The sequence below is a fragment of the Rhipicephalus microplus genome, chromosome 1 (genome assembly GCF_043290135.1).
Source record: "Rhipicephalus microplus isolate Deutch F79 chromosome 1, USDA_Rmic, whole genome shotgun sequence".
NCBI lineage: Eukaryota > Metazoa > Arthropoda > Arachnida > Ixodida > Ixodidae > Rhipicephalus > Rhipicephalus microplus.
Window position 1 is genome coordinate 302,165,603 of NC_134700.1, and position 24,140 is coordinate 302,189,742.

Genomic DNA, 24,140 nt, shown 5'->3' on the forward strand with positions numbered 1-24,140 from the left:
GGTAATCACGTTCTGCCTGTGATAAAGCAAGCGATGAGATGCTTCCACATTTATCACCTTAGCAAGTATATTTTTTTGGCTTCAATAATTTCTCTGGTAAGCCGATTCCTATGCGTTGCCAATATAGAGCACTGATCAAAGAGGGGGGTGCACCCAAAATCTCGGCAATGAATGCCAAGGTGCCCTTGTACCACCATTGTGCACATTGTTTCAGTGTTCTCGGGGGCGGTCATTTATGCACCTGCCGGTTTGGCCGACGTAGACGCACCCACACGTTAGTGGAATCAAGTAGACGACTCCCACTGCGCGTGGGACGTAACAAGACGTGCGCAACGGTGCATGAGGCAGAGTTTGCGCGAGGTGTAGTAACCCGTTTGCAAAGTCTCTGCAATTTTTCCAGGGCAGAAAAAAACACAAGAACGTTGGCGGCTTGAACAATTTTTATTAGCCTGCGTGAGACCTCGTGCACGTTAGGTAGTACGACAGACCGGCTCTTTCCGACACTGCTGCGCTAATCCTGCTTGTCGCCTCGCTTCACGACAGTGACCAGCTTTTCCGCCACCGAAACGAGAGCATGTGCGGGGTAACCAGCTTTGATCAGACGCTCCACTTGTAGAGCAAAACTGAGGTGTACCATCTGGGGGCAGGACTTCTTTATGGCATTGGCAAGGCAGAGGTTAGCAATGCTCAGCTTGACCAATTTTGAGTGAGCTGAACTGAAAGGCAAAAGTGGCTTGCCACTTCTTGGTTCATACATCCCAAGCAAAAGCTTCAAATCTAGAAATTTCAGGTTATTATCAGTGGGCGATTCATACGTTAAAACATGTGGTTTCATGCCCTCTCGGAAAACAGTCAACGCGTCAGAGAAAATGGCCTGGTAATTTCGACTATCACATTTCAGTAACACTAAATAATCATCGACAAAACGGCAAACTTTAAAAACTACAGAGTCTTCAAGCTTGTTTGACAAGACACAATCACGATGTGGTAGAAACATGTCACTGAGAATGAGTGCCAAACATGAACTGATACATACTCCACTTTTTTGTAGATAGTTTTTGTCATCCCATGATACAAAGGTGGCCTTTAAATAAAAACCGAGTAATTCTAACAGGCTGCTGTCATGAATTCCAGTACGTGTTTGGAACGCTGATGATCGGAAACTGCCTATGGATTCCTCTATATATTTAAATATTTGGTCATGCGGCAAGAGTAAAATGTTCTTAATATCCACAGACATTGCCTGGAGCCCCGTGTTAGTTCGCCCAAGAATGTCAATGACAGTGTCAGAGTTTTTGACCTAGCGACAGTCAAGGCATGTCACACTTGAACAGAGTTGAAAGCCACGCTTGCCGCCGTTCTAGCTTCTTTCCATCACGATAGTATGTACCAGATAAGCATTGCTAACTTCTGCCTTGCCAACGCCTTAGAGGAGTCCTGTCCCCACATGGTACACCGCAGCTTTGCTCTGCAAGTGGAGCGTCTGACCAAAGCTGGTTACCCCGCACATGTTCTCATTTCTGTGGCGGAAAAGCTGGTCACTGTTGTGAAGCGAGGCGATAAACTGGATAAGTGCAACAGTGTCAGAAAGAGCCGGCCTGTCGTATTACTTTACGTGTACGACGTCTCACACAGGCTAAAAAAGACTGCTCGAGCCGCCAACGTTCTTGTGGTTTTTTTCTGCAACGAAAAAATTGCAGAGACTTTGCAAACGGGTTACTACACCTCGCGCAAACTCTGCCCAGTGCTCTGTTGCGCACATGTTTCGTTACGTCCCACGCGCAGTGGGAGTCATCTACTTGATTCCAATGACATGTGGGTGCGTCTATGTCGGCCAAACCGGCAGGTGCATAAATGACCGCCTTCGAGAACACTGAAACAATGTGCACATTGTGGTACAAGGGCACCTTGGCATTCATTGCCGAGATTTTGGGTGCACCACCCCCTCTTTGATCAGTGCTCTATATTGGCAAGGCATAGGAATCAGCTTACCCGAAAAATTATTGAAGCCGAAAAAATACACTTGCTAAGGTGGTAAATGCATAAGCACCTCATCGCTTGCTTTATCACAGGCAGAACGGGATTACCTGGCTGGGCTTTGAGGCAATAGAGGACTTGTAACACGTGCTTTAATACTGACGCATTGATTATGGCTTGTATTTTATCATGTTCTGTAATCATCCTTTTTTTAGGCATATATATTGTTGCCAATCTATGAAATAAAGTTAGTTGAAAGTCAACGCTCTTTCTGTCTATCATGTCCCTTTTTCCTACGTTTGCGTGCTGAAACAACTTGCAAATATGACTACGCATCAACTATCCTAAGCTTGCACTCTTGTGAGCTTCAGAGGGCTCTCAAACAATCTTTCATTTCCAGATAATTGAAAAAAATCAAAATCACTTCACCTTAAAACACATTAGCAATGCTGCACTTTCACCAAGTTTTAGGAAGGGTGCAACCTCTTTCACTGAACTATTCAGTTCCCCTGGAGCCCTGTTATAAAATTAATTCCATAGTGTTCGAGGCCCAAGAAGCTTGTGTGGCTTCTAAAGAATTAAAGCAATAAAAACTCATCAAATAAAGGTTGTCATCCGTATCAAACACGCTATGACTGGACATCCGCAAGCTTGCGAGATGTAGACATGGTCTGCAGATATACAAAAAACGTGTCACCGAGCTGCAACAGCTCAAGGAGGTAGCAGACACGTTAACAAAACTAAAGCGAAAATTCGCGAGCACTAGACGACGTCACAAAGCCCGACGTGAGCGAGGAAAAATTACAGCACAAGTGCTTTCAATGGACGTTAGAATACCTGGCACTTCATCCCTCACTCCATACTTTTTTTTTTCTTTCTGAAGCAGAATGCCTCGCCAAAGCACATTCATGATAAGAATGGGTGGGGTGGGGGGACATTATTTACTGACCGCTGCAACTTCGCTCCAGCACGCCCATCTCTCTTTCTCCAACCAGTCATCTGCGCGTTCTGGGCCATCCGGCGCAAGAAAGCGGTGCATAGAAAACTTCGACAAACTCAATCCACGGAGCCTACTTCAAGCGAAGAAAAAAAAAACAGAAAAATGAAACTCAATGCTGCCTGCGCGGCACGTCTTGTGCAATTTCACTGTCACCTCGAACAGGGCGCATGCGCTTTGAACACCATGCAACCTTCAGCACGTCGTACAATGCGGAATCTGCAATGCCGAGCGCGATCAGCACTAGCGTCCACCGCCACGAATCCGTCAAAGCGTGCAGCATGTCGCGTAACGCACACCGATCCGAGACTGACGACGCAAGCTTCATCAACACGGCAGGTCAACTCACCTCATCGTGTGCCTGTGCTGGTCAAGAACTCGAACAGTTAATCATTGAGTGCCGCCGCTTATCTGCAGCAGGAGAGAACTAACATTCCTCGACACGCCGCGTACGCGCTGAAGAAGTGACGCAGAACAACAGCGGCAGAAGCGGCGTCCTCTCAGCTGTCACTCTTTCACGCATGGATCGCCGCTCACGCGACGCACCTGCGACGCAACAACAGCGACGACTCGGCGCACGGCCTTTGTCGAAGCCTGCTGAGTCGCGTACACAGGTTGTGGTAAAACCCGCTATTGGTGACAGCCTTCACAAACCACCGTCGAAATGACAACGCGACGCATGCTCACTGTTGACGCGTCATAACGTGCACTGGCGGAAATGGTATTTTGAGGATGCGCATGAAGTAACAAGCGCCACTTTGTCAGCGGAACACACACAAAAGCACTTAAGTACTCGACTGCAAGGTCAACAACAATCGCCGAAAGAGATATAGATAACTTTCAATTTTTCCACACGTAGATCGGATTGGATTCGTTAGCGCTATGAACAAATACCGTTGTAGGTGTTCTGTGGTTGTATCGGTTCATAGCCTCGGTTGTACCATCTACTCTCGTTGTTGGTCTTTAAACGCAACAAGCACATCAAACTTTTAAAGCATATAATTAATAGTACGTTAATAAGCACTACTAAAATTTAATTACTGCTTTTTGTGGCACATACGCACTACTTTTGGCCAGTTTAGCGAGTTTTAGATCAGAGCAACGCGTTGAGACAGGACACCTATGCTAAAACTCAGTCCAGTCACAGCAACACTGACAAAATCACGCATGCGCAGTTTCTGTGTGGTTTCTTTCCGCGCACGTGTTATACCTATACTACAGTGGCTAGTATAACTGGTAGGTGTTCTGTGACTGTACTAGCTATACACTGTGTTCTGTGGCTGCTGTCTCTAGCAGAGAGGTAGAAATTTGGCACCATGAGGATTGAGAAGTGTTATTTCTGCTCATCGCCCATATACCCGGGCCATGGCATTCAATTTGTGCGCAATGATTGCAAGGTGAGTCGTCGACGCTGCTGGAGCAAATTCACATTTTTGTTGTTGTCATACGTGGACAACTGCCGACACGCTTCAACGGGCAACCATTTGTTTTCCGCAGATTTTCAGGTTTTGCAGATCAAAATGTCACAAGCTTTTCAAGAAAAAGCGCAACCCGAGGAAAACCAGGTGGACCAAAGCCTTCCGCAAGGCTGCCGGCAAAGAGCTCACTGTCGACCCGTCCTTCGAATTCGAGAAAAGGCGAAACGTGCCTATCAAGTACAACAGGGAGCTGTGGCAGAACACCGGTATGTATGACCGTGCTCTTTCCCGCATATTGCCGAGACTATCTTGCACGCCCTGGTTCGTCTTTTTCTTGCAGTGAGAGCGATACAACGGGTCGAGGAAATCAAAGCTAAGAGGCAGGGTCATCACGTCATGAATAGGTGAGTGAGCGTCGTGTTGTTTACCGCGCATGTCCAGAAAACGGGCGTATATTAATTTTTAGGCGTGAAGCTCTTTAGGGTGTGGGCTAGTTTTTTATCGTCCATCGTAGCCCACGGCCGGACTTGAGGAGTGGCACGTGCACTTTCTTACGCCCTGCGCACACAAAGAGGGAACGGAGAGCTCGTTGCAGCGATCGCTTAGTGGAGGCATTTCGAACCAGCAGACGCTGTCGGAACAGAACCGAAAACGAGAAAAAAAAAAAGGGGGGGGGGGGGGGTATGTTTTACCGGAACGAAAACGTACCCAGAACGTTTAGTTCCGGATTAAAAACGAAGTATTTTTGTGTTTTTCGGTTTACAGAAAAACCGAACTCATGCAACGTGAGCATCAAGGCATAACTCGGGGTACAGAATCAGTGCGCACCTCAGACAGATATCCCAAAGCAAAGATGTTGAAATATTGCACAAAATAAAAGAAAGTCTCCACCAGAGCTGTTTGTATTAAAGTGGACATTTGTGTGCCTCTTGCACAGGCCGTCGTGTAGTGGGCATTGTCGGCGCTGCAGTTTGCTTGATCAGAACAGCGGTCGCACATATTGAATAACGGGCACCTTCTGAGATCATGCTCACACTCTTGACACAAAACATTGAGCCTGCTCTATAAATTTGATTTGCTCTTGAGAAAATGAACCACTATAAGCTAGGAGCACTGCTTTGAGTTATTTGATTACAAATTCAATGTACAGTTACTTGCGCTTATCTTAATGTGGGAAGAATTTGTTTTTCGCTTGTCTCGGGTCTCTAAAGGGGAAATCTAATGTCCGCCGTTGTGGATCAGTGGCTACGGTTCTCCGCTGCCGACCCGAAACCCTGCCCCTGACACGCAAGGCAGTCTTCGCAGAAAAGCAGATCTCTCATCTGCCTTCAAACGTCTGCAATTCAACAATGCTGTTCGTTTCATTGTCATTTAAGAGCAATTAGTTATTTACAATGTGAAGCTTTGCATCACTTGCTTTTTCTAAGAGAGGCACTGGTACGTCTCATGTTACTGTAAACATTGTAGCACTTACTAAAGGCGTGTTAACAAATATGAACAAATAAAAGCACGGTATTTGTCCTACCTCTGTTGTATACAATGTGCGATTGCATACCTTCTGCATCATCAGCGGCAATCCATCACCATCGTCACTTTAGATCGTAAATCAGCACCGGTAGCTTGTAGAAGTGTATTCTTCCTGGCGAGTTTTCAGTCGTGTTCGAGCATCCAAATACGCAGCAGTTCTTTCTCGACGCCGCTGAAGGCTGTCACAATTATAAAATTGTGATGGACAAATGCAAGTATCAAAGAAACTACTGTGGTCGCCTAGACGCTCACAGAAACACTGCTCGCGCCAGTGCGCTTACGCTTCCGAGCCGCAGCAACAAGTAGCATCGGCGCTGCTTTGCGCAATGCCTATTGTTTCGTTTTCTGCTGGTGCAATGCTTCCTCACAAAGTTTTTCAGCTAGTTAATACGGGACGCGACAGAACAAACTGCGCTCAACTGCATTTCAAATATGACGTCTTAGACAAGACAACATGTCAGGCTGATAACTGTCAGCACGTTGTGTCGGGCAACCATGATGGAAACCTGGAGCATCATTTGCAGCGGCACCACAAGGAAGTGTACGACATAATTCTGGCCAACAAAGCCAGCTCTACAAAGCGTGTTGTGTCTGACGATGCGAAGGCTGTCCTGCAGTAAAGCTCAGGCAAGTTTATACACAGAGCATGTTTCAACTTACAATGTCGAAGTGTGTTTCATTTAAGATAACAGAAGACAGCATTATGAATTGTTGCATTGAGCCAGTCCTGAAAAATGGTTGGCCATTACGGCTAATTGATGACCCTGGCTATCGCAAAATGATTGATCCTGTTCTAAAAGCGCTCAGTGCTAAGTGAGCCATCACAGCTGAGACTGTTAAGGACAGGGTCTAGAAACAAGCCAACAGCAAGAGGGAAGAAATTTCGCAGACGCTGAGAAAACAGAGGTTTTCTTTGAAAACTGGCTGCACGTCGCGACTTCACATGGCTCTGCTTGCCGTCAACATACAGTATGCCGAAAAAGGAAAGTTAATTCTTCAACCACTGTGCCATGAAGGAGCTTTTCGCTAGACACACTGCTGAGCATGGGTTTGATTAGGAAGCTAGGGCTAACGAAGCTATCGATTGCTCGACATGTTAGATGTCAACGTTGGTCATGTTGACCAGGTTCGTTGAATTGAAGGGCTTTGCTAAAGACTTTCTCCCCCTTGACCAGACCGCCAGTTGGACTGAAAGCATGTGGGTAAAAGTAGAAATGATTATAGAATTCCTACATGCGGCACAAGAAGCCACAAAAATGCTTCAGGCAGAACAACTGACCATCGGAGATTTCTGCGGTGTGTGTTTGACGTATTCCATGAAGACAACAACAATATCGTCGCCACTGGCACAGACCTTATTCAGCAAATGGAGAAACGAGAGGGAAATCTTTGCGGTACGGATATCTTTTGTGCTGCTCTGTACATGAACCACCGCTATCGCCGTCTTCTAACACCCGATCGAAAACATCAAGTGAGAACGCACTTGTGCAAAACCTGGAAGCGTATTACACGCCTTCAGCGAAATCAGCGTAGTAGCTGCTTTCCAGAGAGCGCCACTGCGCCAACTTCAGGAGGAACCTGTAACGCCCTCGAGGCATTTTTCAAAACGAAGGAAGCTGTAGTTGGCTCTCAATCGCATTCGACGCCAGGATCAGCAGACATAGCATGCTTACTGGAAATGCTGGACAAGAAGCCGCGGATTCTAAGAAGCACGAATGTGTTGATATTTTGAAACGAGCGCAATTAACGGCATCCGCAGCTATACATGTTAACACAAGTGGCCCTTGGTGTGCCAGCCACACAAGTCGGCATAGAGAGGGCATTTTCGACATTGAAGTTTGTTTCGGCAAAGCAGTGGTCTCGCTTATCGGCGAGTACACTCATGACCTGCTACTTTTGAAATCTTGTGCCTTGAGGAAAAATAAAGTTTTTGTTGTAGCCTTGCTTCAAAATTTTTGGCGGCTTCCCACATACTCATATCGTGGCTTTCTGATGTAGAACCCCAACAGTTAATAATATGTGGCAGTGAAAGGTGGGTACTAGACACTAAGCGCAGGCCATAAGAGAGTGCGTGCATGCCGCTCCTTCAGTCCGGCCGTGTGTAGCCCATGGCCTCCAAGACGGTGGGCGCGTGGCTGGTTTCTTTCCGGCCGTCCCAATCGCACAGAGAGAGCGTGTTTCCAGAGGCGGGCGTGGCCTGCCCTTTTCTCCGCATCGTGTATGGTCGAAAAGGCTGCGGCGCTGTTGGTGAAGCGTGCATGTGGTGAGAAAAAAATAGTTTTGCGCTTTTATATAACTCCGCACTCATTTGGGAATGTCAGGCCAAGGTGTACAAGAGGGAAAGTCAATGCTTGGGCATATATATTCTCAAATGTGCTTTCTTTTAGTCTAGATTTGTGCTGCACATACAAGTGCGATGCCTCTACAAGAGATCCACATGTGCTGTACTTACTACTCCGAAGCTAGCGGGCTGTATAGTTTAGGGGGCTCTGGCGGAGAAAATATAAGTGACAGCCCGGTCCGCAAGCGAATTCAGAAGAGTGCTGCCGACTATGCTCGTGGGTTGTACTCGATCGAATATATAGTTTCCCTTTTCTCTCCTTTCACTAAACTAGCGCTGCTTTTTATTGTAACACCATATCCAGAATTCTTACACGCATGTTAATTTAATCACAGCGGCGCAGTGGTCACGGTGTGAACGGTTGCCCATTCGCGCTGCGAGTTGTACGGTGTTTAGTGGATATCTTGGGTAATGTAAGAACGAACATCGAGATTTTTTGCGGGTTCAAAAGTAGCGCTGGACGCATTCAGAGTTTGGTGTATCTGGTATGAAACATAGCAGTGACAATTTACACTTCTTCCTTCGCTAGTCTACCTTGACGAACACGTTTCAGAAAGAAGCCGTTCTGCCGCATGTGCGACCCTTTGATTTGGATGCAGTCGAGAGCACAGTAGATGAACCCGATGCTGGTATTGCCGTTGTGCTATCAAAACATAATAAACAAAACAGATGACAAAAAAGGAGACTGACAACTCTGGCACTTTCTCTGCGAAAGACGTGAGGAGTAAATATATGTCGGCTAACCAAAGCCTTCCACAATATTGTGGCAAAATTACTTTTCACCTTATTTCAGTAATACATGGGCACTCACTTAATTAAGCGTAACTGCACTTCGATTGACTACCTCATAAATATCCGTACGTGATATAATACTAATATGATGTGTCTTAATACGAGGGCAATATGATTGAACGACTATAATTAGCCCAGTTTTCCCTAATCCACATCTCCAGAAAGGAGGAATGCTAGAATGCATCTATATTTCTCAAATCGAGGTATTTAGCACCGAGATAAATGGACCGTAATGGAAAAAAATAATTCTGCAGTTGCCATGCTTTTCTTCATAAATTTGACTATAATTTATGCAGTAACAGAAAAAGAAGTACTTGCCTTCAGTGCAGCTAAAAGATTCTGGCCGTGACTTTTGCTCATATGCGAAAAATAAACGCACTCTGGATTTCCGTGCGCTCTCCTCTCTGCCGCGACCTCTGCCACCGCCGGAATCTGTGCCCTCTCGTGGTAGCCGGGCGTGCGAGGCGATACTTGTTCGTTTTACTGGGGAGCGCAGCGATTGGGACGATTGGAGAGAAAACGGCAGCACTCTCTATTTCGGAGGCCAAATGTAGCCAGCCGTAGTACTCCAAGTGCTCACTAGATAAGGCTCTGGCGCTTGCTCCTCCCAATGCGTAGGAGACGCATGCTTTAGTGTCATGGGAGACCACTAGATGGTGCATCTGCACTTTCATTGGATGGATGCCCTCGCTCCGATGTGTGCTAGCGTGATAGGCGACTGCTTTGTGCCACAACTATAAAACGTGTTCGCTTTTGCCGTGCTTCCCCTTTCGCTTAGCAGTTGGCACGCTTCGAGAATCAGCAACGCAGACAAGGCAGCGGAGAGCTCGGGAAGCTGGGGCAGTGCATGCTCACACATGCCATCTCATCTTTGTGAACTTTCCGCTATGGCTAATCCAAGAACCACGCTCCTTTCACTTTACCGACCATAAAGCAATATGTCTCGCTACAATTTACAAATAAGATCACATTGTATATGTATACAGTTTTTCTCACGTCTTTGATGATCGACTGGGCAAAATTCACGGAGAATTCAGTTTACTGATGTCCCTCTGAAGCTTCGCCCACTCATTATCATTCACTCCGTGGATATGCTGCGGTTGTTTTATTCAAGTTTCATGCAGTCGGCATGTATACGTTGCGGGAAAACAAAAAAATTGGCCCCGTATCTGCATGTTACACTGCAAATGTTGTCGAAAGACAATAGTCTTGCGTCTAGAGATAGTGAACAAAACGTTTGTTTGATGTTCTGCGCAACAAAATCAGTGAATGATATTGAGTGCCTCGAGCGTGCAGTGGAGAGTGCCTCGAGCGTGCAGTGGAGGTGAACGAGCGCATCAAGTCGCGCCACACGTGAGACATGAGCAGTATCTAGCAGATGTCTTGGAAAACGAAGAGTGCGGCCTGTGCACTCGTCTTGGAGGTGATAAGGTGTAGAACGCAAGGCGATGGGGAGGTGCCACTACGGTGTTGTCTTAGCAAAGCGTTAGAAACACTTGCCTTTTCGTGCAAGCGTTGCATGGTCAGCGCAGCGAGATAAACGCTACGCCCCTTAGATATACTTATGTATGCTTTTTTTAATAAAAATACACACATGCAGAATATTGATGTGTTGTTATAATGCCTCATATATGTGCAATAATAGCTTTTCAATTAATAATCGCACAAGTTTGAATGCTGAATCTTGAGCAATATTGGTGGGCCCTGCGGTTGAGGTCGGCCCTTTGGGGTATCGTTTGGTGCCGTTTAGGGTATCATTAAGGGTACCGTTAAGATAAATGTACATACAGATGGACCAAAATTTTTGCGTCGAAGGTCCCTAAGAAAGACTATCGTCTTTAAATGTAACCAAATACAATTAGCTGTAAAAAAATGTGATTAGTTTTCCGGTACTAGGTTACAAAAGCAGGCGATGAATTGCTAAAACACAAGTGATCGCATTTACGTGGCTTTTCTCCCCATTTCATGTGCCAAGCATTTCTTTGTCAGAGTAGTTTTGACATGATCTTGATGCGGATCGAAAGCTTTCACTTTAAAGAAGCCCTGCCAGCAACACCAGGGTGTACTTTTGCTATGTTGTCCACCTTGCTTAATGACAGGGTCTAACATGGCCAGTATTGCTTGTGGGTAGATTTGTGCATTTGGCTAAAGTTGCAGCAGCACATTTTACGAGCATTGGAGTGCCCACTTTCTGAAGTGATTAGCTTGGTGCTCCGGCCTGTTCATAACTATGTGTATGACATGTATACTTGCAGGTCTATACATTTCTGCTGGGACAGTCGTAAACAGAATATTCTCTTAATTTCAATACTTGCATGCCTACGACTACACTTTCTTGCTTTACATATTCACAATATTCTTAACAAACGTCCATTATGAACTTGCATCTCGAGGCTAACATCTAACCACTTATACGGAATGGTTTCTAGGCTGAAATGTTTATCCCGGCTCTTGCCAAATACCCCAAGCTACATAAGTTCATCCACCATCCAACTCTGATTAATTATAATAAATCAATACTTCAACAACCCTGCCATAATAACACTTACAAGTATTCTTTATTTCTGCACACCACTTCCCATTGGAGTATACTGCCTGCTGATAGTGTAAACTGCTCATCTATGAATTCATGAGAAGCATTCAGAATTTAAAATTGGAAAGGTAAAAAAAAAATATTCAGTGTCATTAACATTACATACGCAACCTTGTAAGTCTGCAAAGTTGCTATAATGCTGTTTCCTGTTTATATGAATACCTTGTGTCTGTACAATGTGCATATTTCTTGTTCATTTCGTATGTGCTAATACTCGTTGCTCTGTACATACGGTTCCATTTTTTCTTAAATTTTTTTGTGTAATCAAGTTTACCCACTCCTGCATGGGCCCAAGAGGAGCCTGCATTATGTGAAATAATACTAATAAAATCGCAGACAGTTTTGTTAGATACCATGAGCTTTCAGAAATTGAAGCCTTGTTTGTATTGGACATAAATTTTGTACTTCAGCATTTGCCTCATCTGTGCAGATGTCTTTTTTGTGAGTTGCAAATTTGCCTTGCACCCACTTTTGAGATGTATTTACGAACTCTTTGTGTACAAACAATTATCTTCTAGGTTGATGAAGGGCAAAGAGCTCGACAAACAGAGAGACATCAAGGAAGTTCAGAGAGACCTCTGCCTCATCAGATCTCCAGCTGCGATGCTCAAGAAGAAAGAGCAGGCAATTGTGGAAGTTATCGAAGAGCATTCTGACCAAGAGGAAATGGCAGTGGACTGACACTGTGTAAACACCATGGTGTACACCAAACGGGCAGTCATTTAGCTGGGACTCGACTACAGCCTGCACTTTACCAGTGACGGAAAACTATATAATGCTTCCTTGTTGGATATGCACTGTTACTTGAATGTACCAAGCCTGCCTAAAGTACAGCCTTGCGGCATATGTCTATAAATAAAGGAAGAAAAAATTTTCACCCGTAACTTTGAATTTTAGAAATGCTTCAACGGCTTTGGCTGGAAATTGCTGCTATCTGTGTTGCTCTGCAGCATGACATAGATGACTTCAGCAACAAAGGGATGTGCTCTAGTACTATGTAGATATAGCTTGGTACTGTTACTCAAACAGTAGACTTTACATCGCAGGGATCATATTTATCTAGATTTCACCTCCTTTACAAATTTTAAGTGCAAAGCACTTCTTAACGAACTTCGGCGACTTTGACCGTATCTATCTATCTAGCAGCCTACGACTTTTAGCTCTCCTGACCATTTCGATTATGGTATCGATACCAAACTTGGTATGGTACATGACTGTATGAAGAACATATTTGACCAGTCATAACGTGAAACTCGTGACATATATATCATCATCTACATTTCATGGTCCTGCAGCTCTTGCGGTGGTTTCGTTCACATGGCATGTTGCAAAACTGGTATGGTATGACATGCTTGTATGCAAACACAAGCGACAGACCCTAACATGAAAATCATGAGATGCGTGTCATGTAACAACATGACTACATGCCACACTCTTGATGCGCTGGTGGCCGTTTCGCTAGCTTCACTTATACCGAATTTGGTAATACAGGACGTGAATGGATGACAAAAGTATGATACTGGTGCAAATATAAGCATGAGATGCGTGTCATATAACAACATCACTACATGCTACTCTCATGCTGCGCTCGCGGCCGTTTCGCTAGCTGAAAATGTACCACTAGGTATTACGCAACGCGAACGGACAACATAGGTAAATCACATCCAAACATTATAATCACAACATGCGTGTCATGTAACAACATGACTACATGCCACACTCATAATGCGCTCGCAGTTGTTTCTGTTTCGCTAGCTTCACATATGCCAAACTTGGTATAACGTGACGCCAATGGATGACGAAGGTGACTGGTGCAAACATAATAGTCATGACATGCGTATCATGTGAGAACATGACTACATGCCACAGTTAAGGCGCCAATACACTTTGACGTGACGCGGGGCGCGTGCTTGCTGGCGTTCATTTTGTCGCGTCAAGCCAGGCACTGGTCCTGCCATATACTCGCAGGCGCGTGCTGCATTGCTTTGATGCATGCGCGTCCGGCGTCCCTCCGTCACAAAAAGAGGGAGACGCAGTGTTGTATGGGTAACGCATCGGCGCGAAATGCATCATGTCACATTTCGCACCGGTTGCCGTCGAGCCGCAACGACGAAGGCTGGTCACGTCTGGCGTCAGACTATAGAGTGCTCGCAATTTGCTAACGTAGCATCACTGTGCCCAGTGTGCGCGCGCGTCAAGGCTACATTGGAGTATATTGGGCCCTTCATGATGCGGTCGCTGCAGTTTTGCTAGCTCCACATATACCAAATTTGGTGTTACCTGACGTCAATAGATGGATGAAATATATGACTGGTGCAAGCATGATAGTCCTGACACGCATGTCATGTAAGAACATAACATTCCACGCTCATAGCGTGCTCGTGGCTGTTTCTAGCTCCACCTATACTAAATTAGGTATTACGTGATGAGAATAGATGACGAAGGTAAAAGACACATCCAAACACGATAATCATGACACGAAAGTCATGTAGGGCATCATTTACCCCCACCTCGTAACGTTGTGCTGATTTTAAAGTGACATATCAACATTTCCCATTCATGCATGGCATATCATAGATTCCCTCTGTACATGGGATCTGCCAATTTTTTTTCTTAACCGAGTATCTATGCTGCACATCAAAAAAGACTTTGGTTACTTCAGCAATATTTTAAGTGTTGCGACAACTGTTTGATGTTTAATGCATTCTAAGCAGCATTTAAATTTTGTTAGGCTAAATAAGGAGTGGGTAAACGCACACGCATTTCTGATACAAAAGAACTGCTTAGGTTTTATTAGATTGAGAAGAAATGCTTAAATTTTAGTAGCTTTTTTTTTTAACACGAAAGTATTTTATGCCGGGTTCCACCACGGCTCCGCTGATGTATTTCCATCACAACGACTTTGTAAAATCTATACTGACAGATTGCAAAGAAAACACGAGAAGGATAAGTTCTCAGCGTAACGTCGAACCAGCAACCTCTTGCAGCTGAGCGCGTGACGCTAGTCACATAACGAACCTTCTCCATATTGTAAAGACAAGCCATTTATTTATACACGCCATGTACTGCTGGCGGTCCTCAAAGCTAAGCAGCTTCAGCTGATTTTCGTCGTCAGTAGCGAGATGGCACGACAATTGTGTGTTGGGCTCACGCGCTCCAAGGTCGTCGTGCTGCACCACACTGGGCGTTGCTGTGCGCGTGTGCCTCCACATGACATGGTTAATGTGGGTATAGATGTTCTTTAGCGTGGCGGCTCAATCGCGTGCGTTCTAATCAAGTTTCGGGTGCTTGGTACCTCCTGTGCTTCCACCACTCATTCATCTTTCTGTTTGAGCAGCCCGCTTCAAGTGTCGAGTGTGACAGCCGTTTCTCTGCGCTCTTCCTGTGTATGCTCATTTAACTCATGCTTTCTGCTTGAGGAAGCAGAGAGGTGTGGCTTGCTATTCTTCATGTCGCGTTGCAATTATTTGCTGTAACATTCACTCTTTCGCCCTTGTGGCGAAACAACACATAATGAATGCTCGACTACCTCTGAAAAAACATGGTTCACTTGCGTGTATTACCAATTCCTAAGAAAGAGGGATTAGCCAGCTTTTTTAATTTTGTGCAGACATATTATTGCGGCATTGAGCTCATCATGTGTAATGAAAACTGATACACTGATGAGCGAGTAATATCTTTTTTTGTAGCATATTGCACTTCTATCGAAACAAACATTTTCAGTAAGCAAGAGATCCTAATAATTCAGTATTAGAGTGGAAAAAAAAATACAGCAGTGTCTAGTAATAAAAACCTGTTATTTTAAATACAAAACCTCTCGTGTCCCCTGTCCACTTTATACACCAAGTGAGCGTGACTCTCTTTGTCGACATTAAATGAAGTAGTCATTGACAACACACAGGAAGCAGTCACTGACAACACACAGTGCCCATTTAAAATACGAAACAAATCATTGCAAATAGAACATGGCAATTTATTTCGCGGTACTTTTAAGTGAGGGTATAGGAGATGGGGGAGGAGGTGGTTCTAAAATTGTGGTGAATTTAACTTCAGAACAGCTCAGTACGCTACAGCGAAACATGAAGAAATGAGTTGATGGGCTTGTTTTCTTTGTTAGACACAGTATCAATGAGAACAGACAGTAACGCCAGGGAAAGCATAGGGGATGTTATTGGAAGTAACTAACGCAAATATGAAGAAAGAAACATGGACAGAAAGATATTGAAACGTGCTACCGAAGATTCGACGAAGAGGAAGAAGAGACTCGACTGGCTCGCGAGCGACGCTGTTTATCCTTCGCTGAGCTACACCTTTGCATTACCCATTTTGTAAATAAACGCGTTCTATCGTCACAATTGTGGTGGAAGGTGCTGGGTAAGCTAGCTACTACCAAGTGATACCGGAGAGGCACCGTCCCCTAACGACGGAACCGCTACACGAGCTTCGCCGCAGCCGTCGACTAGCGGGCTTGGCACCATTACCTCAAGAAATGAGCTCGGACGGAGGCAACCAGCCGCAAGGACGTCGCCCTGCCACTACAGGGAGCCGCGAACCTTCACAGGGAAACCCGGCGATGACGAGGACGAATGGCTAAGCCACTATCAGCGGGTGAGCCGTTCGAACGGTTGGAATGCGGCTAGCCAGCTGTCTCACGTGGGGCTCTTCCTCGATTTCACGGCGCTGGTATGGTTTGAGAACCATGAAGACACATTGACAACCTGGGACCAGTTTGTGGAGGAAATTATGAAATGCTTTGGAGACCCAGCAACGAAGAAGAAACGTGCCGAGCAGACGTCGCAGAGGGCTCAAGTCACCGGTGAGACATGCAGAACCTACATTGAAGAGATTCTGAAGTTGTGCAAGTCGGTGGATGCCCACATGACGGAAGAAGACAAAGTGGGCCATATACTCAAGGGCATCGCCGATGACGTCTATTACTTCCTCATTGGCAAGGAGAGCCTGGAATGCGTGGCCGACGTGATTAACCATTGCCGAACCTTCGAGGCTCTTAAAACTCGTCGCATCACATAGAAGTTCGGACGTCTGGCCAACGTCACGACTGTTGCCACCGTCGATGTCTGCCAAAATCCTCTACCTGCCGACTTCTCCTCCACCATTCGTCAGATTGTACGGGAGGAACTGCGTCGCCATGTCTCTGTTCCCATGCAAGCTGGAGACCTGCAGTGTGATACACTATCTTCAAGCATCAATGCTGCGAGTTTCAACGAGCGCAGTTACTCCACCCGCAGTTCACGGCTGAGGGCTCCGCCACCACAGGCTACTTACGTCGAGTCGTCTTATGCGCCCCGCAGGAGTTGTAGCTACGACAGCCAACCGCCTCCGTTTGTGTCCGAGTGGCGACAGTTCCCTGAGCATCCTATCCACACCGCAGCATTCAATGTGCCTCGGGGGACATATCGCCCGGTTTTGCCCATCGCGACGTCGCCCACGCACGACGTTTTCTGACCGACCAGCGATGCTTGCACGGCAAAGCCAACAGCCCGATTACGCCTACTGGCCTTCGGATTCAACTGCCCAGAAGCACGGGCACCGGCCGAACATCCGTAGTGACTCGCCTGCCTCTGTGAGGAGCTTGACGCCACCTACTACGCGCCAGCGACGGTCCCCATCTCCTCATCCCCGGCCGCGGCTTTCCTCTCCGCCACCGGGAAACTAGCCGGCGCGGCCGATGGAGGCGAGGTCGCTGGACGTACCGCTTTGCACACAAGTATGCCTCCATTAGTTCACATGCTTCACAACAAGGTTCATGTATTCATTGACGATGTTCCCACGATGGCTCTGGTAGACACCGGTGCAACAGTTTCTGTAATGAGTTTAGTTTTCAAGGAGAGACTTGGCCGCAAGGTTATGTTTTATTGGGATAAATCTTCTACTTTTCGAGCAGTCAGCGGCACGGCTTTGTGTCGAGTAGGTGTGTGCACTGTGTCTGTTCGTGTTGCTCGTAAAGCGTTCAAGGCAGAATTCACAGTGCTCGCTCATTCCACGCATGACGTTATCCTTGGAATTGACTTCTTGCAAGAGTGCCGTGCGACTGTCGACTGCGGGGCAGGCGAGGTTCTGTTGTCCGCCCTTGCCCAGCAGCCTCAGCGTAGCGGAGACGACAACCTCGTTGTAGTTAAAGACGCTATTCTACCGGCATGGTCTACTGCCAGCGTGCCCGTTGCTGCTTCGAATGCCGACTCAAGTTTCAGTTCTCCTGATATTGTGATTGAGCCGTTGCCTTTGCCTTGCATGAAGAAAAACATCTTTCTGCCACGCTGCGTTGTGTCTCTCACCGAGGGAAAAACTAAATTATGGGTAGTTAACTGCTCATCCGAGTCTGTTGTGTTACCAGAGGGAATGCGCCTTGCCATGTTTGAAGGGCAGTGCAGTATCTGCATAGGAGCCTTCAGCAATGCGGCAAATTCGGACTATGCTGATGTATCCAGCACGGAATACAAATTTTATAAGATGGTTAGCAAGTCTATTCCCTCGCGTAAGCGCAAAGTGTTGGTTACACTGCTGACCAGGCACGCTAAAGTATTTCATTTTGCACGGAAGTCGCATAGACCTCAGACGCCCAGCACACGCACTCGTCACAAGATCGACACCGAATCTGCGCACCCCCTCAGACAGAAACCTTATCGAGTTTCCGCGTCAGAGCGCAAGGTAATTTCAGAGGAAGTCAGCGAGATGCTAACCTCTGGCGTAATTCAAGAATCGTCAAGTCCCTGGGCCGCGCCTGTTATCTTGGTCAAAAAAAAAAAATGGGCCCTGGAGGTTCTGCGTTGACTACCGACGTCTCAACTCTATAACTAAGGACGTGTACCCGCTTCCTCGCATCGATGATGTCATCGACTGCCTGCATTCAGCGCCCTATTTTTCATCGGTGGACTTGCGATCCGGGTATTGGCAGATCCCCATGGATCCGGCTGACAAAGAAAAGACGGCCTTTGTTACACCCGATGGTCTGTTTGAGTTTAATGTTATGCCATTCGGCTTGTGTAATGCCCCCGCCACATTTGAAAGATATATGGACACCGTTTTACAGGGCCTCAAATGGGAAATTTGCCTGTGTTACCTGGACGATGTGGTGATTTTTGGCCGAACATTTGAAGAACATAATCATCGCCTTGACCTCGTTCTAACCTGTCTCGAGGAAGCTGCGCTTACACTGAACTAAAAAAAATGTCGCTTTGGAGAACGTGAAACCTTGGTTCTGGGACACCTGGTGGATAAAAATGGCGTGAGACCGGACCCGCAGAAAGTCGCCGCTGTCAGCAACTTCAAGCAGCTGCAGTCCACCAGGGAGTTGCGTAGCTTCCTGGGCCTGTGTTCTTACTTTCGTCGATTTGTTCCGAATTTCGCTGTTAAAGCACAACCACTGACTGACTTGCTGCAAAAAGATGTCCCTTTCCACTGGACACCGGATTGCGAAGCAGCCTTTAAGCAGTTTCGGTTCATACTGACTTCAGGACCGGTACTACGCCATTTCGATCCTTCTGCTGAAACGAAAATTCACACAGATGCCAGTGGAATCGGCCTTGGTGCAGTGCTCGTTCAGCGCCATGACAATGCTGAACACGTGGTCGCTTACGCGAGTCGTTCGTTGAGCAAGGCAGAACGAAATTACACAGTCACAGAACAGGAGTGCCTCGCAGTCGTTTTCGCCGTGCACAAGTTTCGCCCATACATCTACGGCCGTCGCTCCTCGGTAATCACCGACCATCATTCTCTATGCTGGTTGGTAGGCCTCCGAGACCCATCTGGACGACTGGCGCAATGGGCTTTGCGCTTACAGGAGTTCGACTTCACAGTACGCTACAAGAGCGGTAAGCGGCACGCAGACGCCGACTGCCTATCGCGCCTTCCTCTACCGACGACTGAGTGCGACGCTGACAACTTCGACCAGTATATCGGCACTATTGCCTCTGAGTTCCCTGATCTCGCGACTTTCCGGACAGCCCAACAAGAGGACCGCTCCTTAGATTCTCTGTTCGCCTCCGCAAATGAACACGCAAACCCAAGCTCTTTTGTGGTTCATAACGGCGTCCTTTACAAGAAGAATTATTTCGGACAAGGCGCCCGTCTGCTTCTAGTTGTTCCACGCACTTTACGGGCTCACGTCTTTCGGTCCTTACACGACGACGCAACCTGCTGCCACATGGGCTTCGCCAGAACGCTTCAACGAATCCAGCAAAGGTTCTATTGGCCCAAGATGCGACACGACACGTAAAAATACGCTGCTGGATGCGAACAATGCCAACGACACAAACGTCCCACGGCTACGCCGCCAGGACTTCTCCATCCTGTTCCACCTCCTAACTCTCCCTTCGAGACTGTTGGTGTCAATCTGCTCGGTCCATTTCCACGATCGAGCAGTAACAATCGATGGGTCGTCGTCTGTGTTGACTACCTAACGTGCTACGCAGAAACTGCTGCAATACCTGCTGCAACGGCCATGCACGTGTCGCAGTTTATGCTTCGCTGTATAATTCTCCGCCATGGTCCTCCACGCGTTGTCATTAGCGACCACGGACGTCAGTTCGTTGCCGACGTCGTTGAAGAGATCCTGCGTCTGTCTGCCTGCCATTTCCGCCATGCCACGCCATATCACCCGCAGACCAATGGTCTCGTAGAGCGCACGAACCGGACTCTCACGAACATGCTGTCTATCTATGTCGATTCTAAGCACAAAAACTGTGACGAAGTGCTACCTTACATCACGTACGCGTACAATACCGCATGAGACTACAGGTTACTCTCCATTTTACCTGCTGTACGCTCGCTCCCCACGATTTTGTCTCGACACTATACTACCTTTTACACTAGACGTGGAAACCTCGATAGCCGAGATGCTCTGCCGTGCAGAAGAAGCCCGGCGCATCGCACGCCTCCGAACCTTGGCATCCCAGCAGCGTTCTAAGAAATGTTACGGCGCCTGCCATCGCTCCGTATCTTATAGTAAGGGTGATCTTGTGTGGTTATGGACACCAGTCCGCAAACGTGGTTTGTGCCAGAAGTTCTTGGCCCACTATTCCGGTCCATTCGTCATTCTTGACCGCCTCAGCGACGTCACGTACGTAATCTCGAGCGTCACAAGCAATGGTCGCCGCTCTAGCAAAACACAACTGACACATGTTGCGCGCCTTAAACCGTGCCACCATCAACCATCTGAGTGACTCGCCCAGAGGGCATCGTCTGCGAACCGGGAAGTGAAACGCGCTAGCGAAGATTCGACGAAGAGGAGAAGAGACTCGACTGGCTCGCGAGCGACGCTGTTTATCCTTCGCTGAGCTACACCTCTGCATTACCCATCTTGTAAATAAACGCGTTCCATCGTCACAATATGTTGTCACCGGTAAGATCCATAGGATCCAAACCTGTGACCTTCAAATAATGTATCCGATGCTGTACGACTCAGCTACGGTGGTGGCGAACCCCCTGTCCACTTTATAGGGTACACATGTTGGTTTTTTAAATGTGGGATGGTCCGTCAACGTCACTTGTAAGACGAGTGTGGAACACTCCTTCTTGCCTGTGCAGTGTCACGTAGTACGTGGTCTCATGACGAGATGGCAGCTGACCAATCCGACACATAGAACACCAGATGTATTATTTGAAGCTCGCAGGTTCGGATCCTGCCGGTAGGAAGTTGTCTTTTCGTTCACTTCCCTTTCTTCATGTTTACATTACAGTTATAGCACTTCCAATAACATTCTCTATGCATTCCCTGACATTAATGTCTGTTAGTTCTCATTAATACAGTGAAACATGCATTTATAAAATGTGCAATGAGATGATCTCTAGATTTTGGAACACTTACAGAGATTATAAGATGTTTTTACAAGCGAACAGTTAATGTCTCGCAGCAAGAAAACATTTAAAAATTGATTTATCAAGATTTTAAAACAATCCATATGACGAAATGTCCAGGAAAATTTCATTTTTAAAAGCAGAATGGTATTGTTACTGGCTTTAAACTTCACCGAGTGCTCCTAAATGTAACAGGAAGGCATGGTGCAACTGAGAGAATGGACGAAGAACATGCAATATGCACAAGTGCTGAGTGCATTACACTTCTCAATATGTGCAGTTAAGGTGTCATTCGATGCCACCAGTAGACCGCCAATAGCCCGTAATAAGGTCACGTGCTTTGTGACCTCAACAGGCAGAAAAAGAAAGTTACACACTTGCTGTCATGGCTACTGGCAGCGCTGACTGACGCTCCCACGTTTAAATGTGAGCGTATAGCCACCGTGGTTGGTAGAGCATCGGACGCATTACTTGGAGATAACAGGTTTGGTCCCTTCTCTTGGCAAGTTATTTTTCGTCATGTTTACATTACGTTTACGATTAACAATATCCCCCATTCACGGCGAGATGGGGCTATAGGTGGCAGCACCATCCCTGCGCAAGTGTGGGAAGGTGATCGGTGGCACGTATACAAATATACGCACCGGCACTTCGTTGCGTGTGGTTTGAGCCGATTGTTGGCGGATAAAATGCATTGACTACGGTGTACTGTTAATATTGATACAAGTCATCATTAACATCAACGAATGCGCCATAAAGGCGACGAAGATGACGAGTGATCAAAAGCTCGTGTTGTTGTTGCCACTCTGCCATCTTGGTTCAAGGACACTGTGTACTCCGTGTACAATCTGTAAATATATTTCTACCCTTTGCCTACTCTCACCCTGTGACATTTTGGTGGTGGTGCGGAATAACAAGACGGAGCTACGCAGCGGCCGACGCTTGGTTTCTTCCACGCTGACATAAGAGGGTCCGGCTCCAGCTTCTGCACCGGCCACCGTAACGACGACAGTTGTTCTGCCCCAGCTGAAAGACCCTGTCACGTTCTGCGGGACCGACAATGTCGACATTAAAGAATGGTTGCCGCTGTACGAGCAAACAAGCAGGAATTATCGCTGGGACGAAACGCTCATGCTGGCGAACATCCCATTTTACCTGAAGGGGACAGCCAAAGTGTGGTTTGAAAACCACGAAGCGGAAATTGGCAGCTGGGATGTGTGCAAAGAAAAGATGCGTGCACTGTTCGACAAATCGACTGGCAGAAAGACAGCGGCCAAGAAGGAGCTGGCATCTCGCGCTCAAACGCCATCGGAGTCGTACCTGTCTTACATACAGGACATGCTCGCCCTTCGCCGCAAAGCAGACGACAGCATGGAGGAGTTCGAGAAGGTAGGGCACTTATTAAAAGGCATTGCCGATGACGCGTTCAATTCGCTAGTTTGCAAGGACTGTGACACAGCAGATGCCATTATCCGAAAGTGCCAGCGTTTCGAGGCCGCCTAGAGCCGACGTATTTCCCATAAGTTCGCACGACTTCCCAACACCGCAGCAACATGGTCGTGCGAAGACATGCCTGTACCACAGGCACCGCTGACTGCAGAGCACATCACGAAGATCATCCGCCGAGAACTTGAAGCTATGTCTCCCGCTTCAACTTTACCTCATGCTTGTCAGTCCAGCTCCCAAATGGTCCCTTTAGTGCATGCCATCGTTCGCGAAGAGCTTTCAAACGTTGGCCTGGAATCTGTGTGCACTGCCGCCCCTCCCGACCAACTGACCGTCGTCCGACAGTTTCCTACGCCCAAGGCCAGAGGCTCCCAGCGCGCTCACGCAATCCCGCTGAGTGAAGGACTGCTGATGACCGGCCCATTTGCTTTAACTGCCATCGTGTTGGTCACATAGCCGGCTATTTCAATAACAGGTGGTATTGGCGTCAGCCTTCCTATGGCTACACTGTCGCGCAGAGGCAGATGATGGCCACTTGAGAACTTGTCACGAGTTGCCTCGGTCAGCCGGTGGTGACGGTTCGTCGACTGTGCATTGTCGGTCACCATCCCCTCCCGGTCACCAGTCCCGCTCAGCACTGTCTCGTCGCCCATCGTCCCGCTCACCCCAATTTCGCTGTCCTCCTTCGCCGACTGCACATCTGACTTAGGAAAACTAGACAATGCAGCTCCCACAGGTGAGGCTGCATCGACGATTCGCCAGCCAAATCCTCCGACTATGCCGACACGACGCAACCTCATAGACGTTAAAGTAGACGATGCACTCGTTGCCCTTGGAGACACAGGGTCCCACATTTCGGTGATGAACTCTGAGCTTCGCCGCCGCCTTACAAAGCTTTTAACACCGCCCACAGTGCCGCGCATTCAAGTTGCCGACGGTGGAACTTTTACTGTGCTTGGGATGTGCTCCGCACTTGTTAGTGTTGCTGACGGCTCCACAACTGTGTATTTTGCCGTACTCGAGAAGTGTTCCATGAACTCATCCTGAGCATGGAATTTCTTGCCGCGCACTCTGCCTTAATTGACTGTGGAATAGGCTTGCTTCAGCTTGACCTACCTTATTGCTATGACACTCCAACAACACCTCAACCACGTTTGTGTTCTGTCGAGTACGTTCGCCTAGCGCCCCAAGCCGTTACCTATGTAACCATGAGCTCTCTTTTTCCAGTACCCG

The 24,140-nt window shown here is 47.2% G+C and overlaps 2 protein-coding genes and 2 pseudogenes across 6 annotated transcripts in view; 3 read left to right on the forward strand and 1 right to left on the reverse strand.

The window, feature by feature from the left end:
• Positions 1-3,954, reverse strand: part of LOC119159472 (myogenesis-regulating glycosidase) — a 123,888-nt gene extending 119,934 nt beyond the window's left edge. The window contains exon 1 of one of the 4 annotated variants that reach the window (XM_075865698.1): positions 3,869-3,954. Coding sequence is in view for 3 of the 4 variants with exons in the window: in XM_037412236.2 (XP_037268133.1) it covers positions 2,927-2,994 (68 nt within the window). In the remaining variant the exon portion in view is untranslated. Of the gene's footprint in view, positions 1-2,926; positions 3,157-3,323; positions 3,464-3,868 lie in introns of those variants that run through there. The other 3 variants (XM_037412237.2, XM_075865691.1, XM_037412236.2) reach the window with 3 other exon arrangements.
• RpL24-like (ribosomal protein L24-like) lies at positions 3,456-12,529 on the forward strand. 2 transcript variants are annotated; one of them, XM_075865735.1, is made up of 4 exons: positions 3,456-3,588; positions 4,472-4,658; positions 4,733-4,796; positions 12,164-12,529. In XM_075865735.1, the coding sequence occupies exons 1-4, from the start codon at positions 3,496-3,498 to the stop codon at positions 12,324-12,326; spliced, it is 507 nt and encodes a 168-aa protein (XP_075721850.1). In that variant the 5' UTR covers positions 3,456-3,495; the 3' UTR covers positions 12,327-12,529. The 2 variants fall into 2 exon arrangements, with proteins under 2 accessions (XP_075721850.1, XP_037268137.1); XM_037412240.2 differs by lacking the exon at positions 3,456-3,588 and adding an exon at positions 4,162-4,371.
• LOC142765156 (uncharacterized) lies at positions 6,129-12,190 on the forward strand (annotated as a pseudogene).
• On the forward strand, positions 7,020-12,190 carry LOC142765150 (uncharacterized; annotated as a pseudogene).
• Positions 12,530-24,140: the final 11,611 nt, after the last annotated feature.